The sequence below is a fragment of the Carica papaya genome, chromosome 7, assembly GCF_054855325.1.
Source record: "Carica papaya isolate Zhongbai chromosome 7, ASM5485532v1, whole genome shotgun sequence".
NCBI classification, from domain to species: domain Eukaryota; kingdom Viridiplantae; phylum Streptophyta; class Magnoliopsida; order Brassicales; family Caricaceae; genus Carica; species Carica papaya.
The window spans coordinates 20,465,255-20,473,175 of NC_142315.1; the positions used below are offsets into that span (position 1 = coordinate 20,465,255).

Below are 7,921 nucleotides of genomic sequence, written 5' to 3' on the forward strand. Positions count from 1 at the left end.
TGATGACTTTTATGTATTTATGATTTTAGCTTTCCTAATCAGTGTCTTTTCAAAAGAATATGAAAATTTAATTGTATATATACGGATTAGGAAATTATCAAAAAATTGTCAGCATTAACCATTTATCTATATTTTTAAATTTGGTAATAGTAATTAATGACAAAAATAACAGAATGAAACTTCAAAAAGTCAGGGGAGACTTCAGATATCTCTAAAATCTCTTTAAAGGGGGAGGGTTTGACTTTTTTCTTCTCTTTATTAAATTACATTCATCCTTCAAGAAATACCAGATTTTTTCCCCTTAAAACATGTGGGAAGATCTTCAGAAAGGATAACCATAATGACATATGTATATACGCATATTAATAATAATTTTAATGTGGGAAAAATCCATATTTATATCCATCAATTCTGTAAAGTGATGCCTTGTAAGAAGAGGGCAGTGGGTGATCCATGGTAGAAGGTTAATTGCGTAATTTAGGTTTAAAAAAAAAGGGTTGTTTACCTTTTATATCCTTCTTTTGGAAATTGAAAACAAGGGAATATGAAGTGAATAATGTGAAGCAACAAGAGACCTCCGAAACTGACCTTCTTAATCCAATCGCACAAGAGGAGAAGCATAACTCTCCCTCTCTCTCTCTCTCTCTCTATAGTATTTTGTTGGTCTTTGGTCTTATCAGCACCTTTCTCTCAATTTCTACTCCACAATTTCCGTACATCGACTGAGCCAGGTTCCTGTTCTTTGTCCGTTTTGATAACTCTTCACGGTACTATCAGTCTCTTTTTTCCATCTCTTTCTTCCTCTTTGATTGTAGTTCCAGAAGCTTGAATTAGTTTTTCGTCATCCGGGTTATCGTTCCATTTGCTGGCCAATTGATTTTAGTGGAATCATCTGTTTTGATTCGCTTTTAGATTGATGTTTAAAGTGTTTTTGGCTGGATCCATTTTCTTCTTGCTGGATACCCACAATTAATTTCGTTTCTATTAGTTCATATAGAAACAGGTAATTATCTGATAATCCTAGTGATTGCCTCTCTGTTCATTTGTTGTTAGTTTCCGTTTAAAATTTGTTTTCGAATACGATCAATCACTATGCGATCTGGGTTTCTTTTTCCTTTTAAAATTTTTTAATTTGCTGGATAGTTTTTCATTGGTTTAGTATAATATTGTTGTGAAAGGGAATTGGGGATGAATTGTTTGTAGCTTTTTGAGGTCAATACATTTTTATCGAAGTTTAGTTATTCTTTATTTTTGTGTGTGTGTGTGTGTGCGCGCTTCTAATTACTCTCTAACTTATTAGAAATTAGAATTAGAATGAGGAAAATTAGAAATCATACAGTTTTTAGTTTCATTATTATACATTATATAGATAAGTCGATTTATTATCACGAAAATATTAACAATTTAGTTTAAACATGAATACTGCAACTGTCAGCAGTTTTATTGAAAAAAAAAAAAAAGAAAGGAGTCCCTTATTGGAACCGATGACATACGCCTGACTGTGTTGTAAGTTTTTACTTCTATGAGGCACAATGTCAAGCTAGTTGACTTGGCTACCAAAAATGGTGATTTGGCTTAAAAGAAATAGATAACTGTTTCGAAACACTGCGCTTTTGACAGAGTTCTGTTTTTTATAGATATATTTGGCAGCGTTAACTTACTGTTGAAACTTATCGTTCCTGTTGTGATCTGTTGTCTTTCTACATTGTTGGGTTGATGTGTTTGGCTAGTGTGTTTCCCTTATGTTGTTTTGCTCGCCAGAGTTTTCTTTCTTTTCCCGTTAATGTCGCTGACTTGAAATTTTTCTTCTTGGTGAATTAATGGGTTGCTAATTCTTTTGTGCATCATCTTGTTCATCTCCACTAAACTCATGCTTACTGTAATTTCCTCCTATCATGTGCAGCTATATTCGATATTCTCTTGATCTAATTCAAGAACATTTTCCATTTGGTTCTGTTCTGGGAGCTTGTTTGGTGTCTGTTTGGAGTTCACAGTAGCTTGAACTACTACTGATCTGTAAATTAGAAGGGGTAGGTGCATGCCATTTGTTCCTTGGTGTTTAAGTGAAAATTATCTTTATGGCCTTGGATCCTATTTATGAAAGAGGGCTTGAACCCAACGTTTCCTACCTGGAGGATGTTCAGTTGAAAATTAATTGGGATGATGTAACTTGCCCTATATGTCTGGATTTCCCTCATAATGGAGTACTACTACTATGTTCATCCTATGAAAAAGGATGTCGTGCTTTTGTGTGCGATACTGATCACATGCACTCCAACTGTTTGGACCGTTTCAAACATGCTTATGGTATGATGTCCACCTCAACATCTGATGTGATTCTGGCAACTAACAGTCAGCCAAATGTACCAGAAGACAATGGCAGACCATCTTGTCCCTTGTGTAGAGGAGAGGTTACTGGGTGGATTGTTGTTGATAAGGCACGTTTACATCTGGATGAGAAAAAACGCTGTTGTGAGGAGGAACAATGCATGTTTAAGGGAACTTACTTGGAACTTCAGGAACATGCTAAAGTAGAGCATCCACACTCGCGTCCCTCAAAAATTGATCCTGCTCGGCAGCTAGACTGGGAAAATTTCCAACAGTCTGCTGAAATAATAGATGTTTTGAGTACTATTCATTCAGAAGTCCCACGAGGTGTCGTTTTGGGAGATTATGTGATTGAATATGGTGATGATACAGGAGATGAGTTTGAGGACTTCCCTGGTGATGAAGGCAACTGGTGGACATCCTGTATATTGTATCAGGTATTTGATAACTTCAGGAATTCTCGAAACAGAAGAAGATCAAGGGTTGGTGATGCTAGAAGGAGAAGTGGTCGCTCTAGCTCTGATGAGGGTTCAGTAGCATCTGTAGACTTCACAGATTATAGACTAGATGAGATTGATAACGAGCTTACAACCACAAGTAGACCCTCCAGAGGCAGCTCTGGTCATCGCAGGTCAGTTATGCATGTCTGTTATTGATTTCCTGATTCCAGAGTGTTTTATTTTTAAAGCTTAGACTTCTGATATTCATGGCATGTCTACTAATAAGTTATCTCTTCTCTGTTGTCTTATTTTCATATCATCTCAAATTTTGTTGTGATGTGGGTTTAAGTTTCTAAATTCAAACTTGATAAAATATGCCCTATTGAAATCTGCATAAGCAAAAAGAGGGATTCTATGAAATTGAAATTGGTAAGTCCTTAATATAGCTACTGATTATGAAGTCATTTTAGCAAACAAGTAAATATCCAATAGGGCTGAAAATGTAGATTTTAAAGTTCTGTTATTGTTCACCAAATTTATTTATTGCACTGGCGATCTGAAGCCGACAAAATGTTTTACGTATAACCAAATAACCAATGGCAGCATCTAAATATCTATGTGATTGCAAGTGATTGATCCTGGCCTGAATGATTTCCAAAGTAAGTGGAAGGATCTGGGCATGGGCATGTTATGCAGTTGAAATAGATTGAAAACATGCAATAGATTGAAAACATGCAAGAGCTTAGTTTCAATTCGGTTGGCCTTCTCAGCTCTTCGAGTTTTATACACTAATATTTGTTGGCCGTCTCATACTATTTCCTAGGTGTAACACACATTTTTCCTTCTTTTCAGTTCTCGTAGACGTCGTTCCCGCTTCTATGATAATTAGGTATGCTGAGTGCAGTACCGTAGAAGTCCTCAAAGATTTCATTCTGTTTTACTGCAGAAGTTAACTAATGTTTCTGTTTCTTACCCCCAGTATATCATGCAATGTAATAAACTCTCTTGTGATACAGTTTCTGAATAGATGGAAGTGAAGCATCATAGGTTGAAAGAAATGAGAAACGAAGTCAGATACTGTGAAATGCATGCTGGGATAATGCACCGGAAACATTCTTCCAAGCATGTAATATCAACATCTGGATTGCTCTTCGTTACCCTTGTGATTAGATGCAAATGGTTAGACTTGAGTGAACGGACCTTAGATTTACATGTGATTATTTATGCGTACAGAACTGTCCTAAAAAATGGTTTTGCTCCACTGGATCTTTACTGGCAGGGTTAGAAGAAAAATTTATTAGGTTGCCCTTTGTTTTATTTTCAACTAATTCTTCACTTAATTTCATCTTTAGTTTTCATATTATGTTTGACATTTAGAATGAGAAAATAGTGGACATGCTAATCTCACCTAAACCTAGCATTGAACAAAACTAATCTCTTTTCCTTTGCTACCATGTGGATTATTTGGAAGGAAAGAAATCCCTGAGTGTTTTTGAGAGCATATGTTTTTGATTTTATAAGTGATCATGATTTCTTTCGATGATTTGAGTAACGATGTCGACATTTTTAATAATAACTAGTTATATTGTCCCTTCCTTTCTTTTAGAGGGAAGGGGTTCAAGGGTTACAAGCCTATTAGAAGTCATATAGAAAAAAATTATAAACTTGTGGAAGTTTTTGTGTACGTGGGACACTCTATTTAGTATCAAGTTTTTATTGACATGATCAATATATTTTCCCCTAATCTAAGAAGTGAAAAATGAATTTTCCTACGAAAAGAAGGTTTAAGAGACTTAGGATGGGAATGGTAATTTAAAAACAGGTAAAATTAAAATCAAACTGGTGCAATTTATATTAGATGCCTTCAACTAGTAAAAAATTTGAACAAGACGTCGATGATTTTAGTCACCGAGAAGATTCATAATTTTAATAATGGAAGTAATAATTCTAAATGTTTTTAAAATTTTAGGTAAGTAAATATTTTTTTTCTTGAAAATTTTATTAGGACTTTTCTTTTTAAATATGATCCAAATAGAAAATTGCTTTATTGGTCAGGTCAATAGCATTTGTCTTTGAACTCTCAATGCCAACTTAAGAAAGTACTAAAAACTGTTAAACAAGAAAAAGTGCGGAACAACATACACATCAGACCTGCAGAACAGAGCCAAAAACTGCGACCAAGTCTTGGAAACAAAGCTATAGAAGAAAAAAATAGTAAACAAAAAGCAGGTAGGTGATATTTTCTGAATGAACAATAGAAAAGATTGCTAGTCAGTGTCTAATAGGGAACATTTTTGGGCAGATTGCGGATGACGTTACTCTTCATACCAAGTTTGGTGCGCATGGCCTCCACCCCTGATCTACTCACCTCCTTCATGACCTTCTTCCTTACCACATCTTTCCTAGATTGTACGGTAGCTAACCCCATGCTTCTGTACCTGAAAATCCAATAACATAGTCACATTATCCTAAGATAACTCAATTGAGAAGAGAGAGAGAGAGAGAGAGATACAGAGAAGTATACCAAACCTTGATGCCAATGTTAAAGCCACATGATTCGTTGCTGATGGGCGTGGCTTCTGGCGATAGTAACAGAAAAATTCACGGGAACCAAGTGTTTTACTCAATGTTCCATTGTTGGTTCTACTGGTTATAATAAGCTCAGACCCGCCACCAAGCTCTACTATAGTTCCTGTTTCACCAGCTGCCACCAGCTGCTTTCCATCCTCATCCATGTAACTGTTCACAAAAATTATAATGACAAAAGACAGGAATATTACATGATAGAACCAGAAGGGACATTTGAATACCAAGGAAAGATCGTGAGAAAATGATGAGATATCGTATAGGATAAGAAAACCTGCTGCTATAATCATAAAACTCCTCCAATTCTACTTCTTCATCATCCCCACCATCGCCATAATGGACTTTGCAATGACTTTTTGCTGCCATGTGCTTCCTAACAGCTTCCAAGCTGTTGAAGGGCTGACATCGATCATTGCAATATAAACACATAAAATCCCTCATGACCTGGATGGAAGAACAAATAGCATTAATATGAAATCAAATACTGGCATTTTAAAAAAAACAGAATAAGAACCAGAAGACAACAAATCTATCCAAAAATCATGTCACTCAATACCTTAAGGCCAAGATATGTGAGCAAACCTTCTGGATCCTTCAAGTACTCGACATCTGGAATGAAGAAACCATGTTGCTTGTGCATATGAACCATGCAGCTTTCTATGCTATCATGCTCTAGATCACACATAAAACAGCAAGATGGATCCAAGTCTACGTCAGAATTGACATCATTCTCATCCATATCGTCGTCAGAAACAAGCTCATTTACATGCAAACTGGTCAAAGAGTTTGTGGCTAAATCAAGCGACATTTCCTCTGGATCAACCTCTTCCCACTCATCTTCACTTTCTTCATTGTCTTCCTCCCTCCATGGGGGCCTCTTATTTTCAGCTCGGGGGACTAGTGGCTTTATTATTGCCTTATCCTGTTCTTCATTACTCGTTCCTTGAGAAGCGCGTATAATATGACTTCTTGATTTAAGATGCTGCTCATGAGCCTTGGCACTTCTATATCCCTTACCGCAAGTACCACAACTGTAGAGCATGGGGGTCTCATTTGATTTACCTTTTTCCTGAGCAATTGCAGACTGTCTTGCCAGAAACAGTGCTTCTGTCACTCCAGGAACCCCAGCTACCTATTTTAAAAGTTCAAGAACACTATCAGAAATTTATTCAAATTTATGATATACCAAACAATCCCAAGAAGATTCACTTTCAGTTACCCACAAGAAGCTCTTAAAACTACTACTCTGCTAAAGCTACAAAGTAAATGGTGTACCGCCTAGCTACATCATACATATTTACCATTCATGAATATGCATGCAACTATGGTATTGTTCCATGAGTTAGCTGAAGTTCAATGTATTCTGCATTTCCAATTCAGTAGGCACATGTACCATGAATTATTTTTTTCTCTTTGTCCATGTTGTCAACATTAAAAGGGCTCAATCATTTACCACGTAGAAATCCCTCTCCTAAAGTTCTTCCAGAAGCCCACAATAAGTTAAAATTCACTCTCCATATTGAACATAAAAGGAAACTCTCAACATATGTATGGCCTTCAATATCAACCCCCTTAGAACAGCAATAGGAAATCGAAACTCTGAAAATAACTAGAAGCTAATGTTCAGTTCAAAACTAGGTTCACAATTTTGCAATTGAAGAAAGTCCAACTAAACGAATTGGTAAAGCAATCGCAAACTTTCTATTTATCAAGTACGTTGCAACATAGCGACTTGCAGCTCAACAACCCAAAATTTTTCCATCAATTCCAGATCCCTTCCCCCCAACCAAATATACAAACCCCAATCAAGCTAAAGAAATGAAAACAAACAGGTAGTGCTATTGTTCAAATCAAAGCTAGAATCATAATTTTGCAATTGAAGAAAATCCAACTAAATGAATTGGCAAAGCTAATTAATCAAACATGCAAACTTTCTATTTACAAAGTACGCTGCAATGTAGGGACTTGCAGCTCAAGAACCCAAGATTTCCCATCAATTCCTAATCTGTTTTCCTCCACCAACCAATATACAAACGCGAATCATAATCAAAAAATAAAGCAAACAGATGATGAAAAATCATGAACACCATATACGAAAAGAAAATGAAACAAGACCTATTTCATGAAAACGAGTAAGATACCTTTCGCTTGAGATTGTAGCGGTGCCAATCGGACTTGTAATGGAGCTTTTGCTCCCCATCGTCCTTGAACTCTTTGTTACAGGCGTTGCACGTTAAGCCCGGCATTTCTTTCTTTTTTCTTTTCGTTTCTCCGGATTACCGATTTAATTATGTGAATTAATAACTGCCAGATAGAAAGAAAGTTATTGGGCCTGACTGATATTTGCACCGAAAGAGGAGGACGACACAGAAAACTTATCAGGCTTCTAGGGTTTATGCCAAAGATTTATAATGGCTCACAACCTTACCACAAATATTATACGAAAATGCCATTGAGGGATTGTACTGGGGCAGAGCTCGGGCGGATAATATAGGATGACGGCTGGTAGGTCGGGGACACGGTGAATGACGCATGCCACTACGCTTGCTCTTGGCTCCGGTCAATCA

The 7,921-nt window shown here is 36.5% G+C and overlaps 2 protein-coding genes across 4 annotated transcripts; one reads left to right on the forward strand and one right to left on the reverse strand.

Moving 5' to 3' along the window:
- Positions 1 to 482: 482 nt before the first annotated feature.
- LOC110818595 (E3 ubiquitin-protein ligase, putative (DUF1644)) lies at positions 483 to 4,175 on the forward strand. Of its 3 annotated transcripts, XM_022047514.2 has the most exons (4): positions 491 to 1,003; positions 1,904 to 2,959; positions 3,621 to 3,657; positions 3,785 to 4,175. In XM_022047514.2, exons 2-3 carry the CDS (start codon positions 2,079 to 2,081, stop codon positions 3,655 to 3,657), a joined length of 918 nt encoding a protein of 305 aa, XP_021903206.2. In that variant the 5' UTR covers positions 491 to 1,003; positions 1,904 to 2,078; the 3' UTR covers positions 3,785 to 4,175. The 3 variants fall into 3 exon arrangements, with proteins under 3 accessions (XP_088064062.1, XP_088064061.1, XP_021903206.2); XM_088207936.1 differs by lacking the exon at positions 3,621 to 3,657 and having other exon boundaries at positions 483 to 1,003; XM_088207935.1 differs by having other exon boundaries at positions 486 to 1,003; positions 3,621 to 4,175.
- Positions 4,176 to 4,859: 684 nt separating this feature from the next.
- Positions 4,860 to 7,921, reverse strand: LOC110818639 (cytoplasmic 60S subunit biogenesis factor REI1 homolog 1). Its single transcript, XM_022047582.2, has 6 exons — positions 7,783 to 7,921; positions 7,496 to 7,658; positions 5,911 to 6,486; positions 5,629 to 5,798; positions 5,298 to 5,507; positions 4,860 to 5,206 (listed from the first exon to the last, which is right to left on the reverse strand). Exons 2-6 carry the CDS (start codon positions 7,598 to 7,600, stop codon positions 5,047 to 5,049), a joined length of 1,221 nt encoding a protein of 406 aa, XP_021903274.2. The 5' UTR covers positions 7,601 to 7,658; positions 7,783 to 7,921; the 3' UTR covers positions 4,860 to 5,046.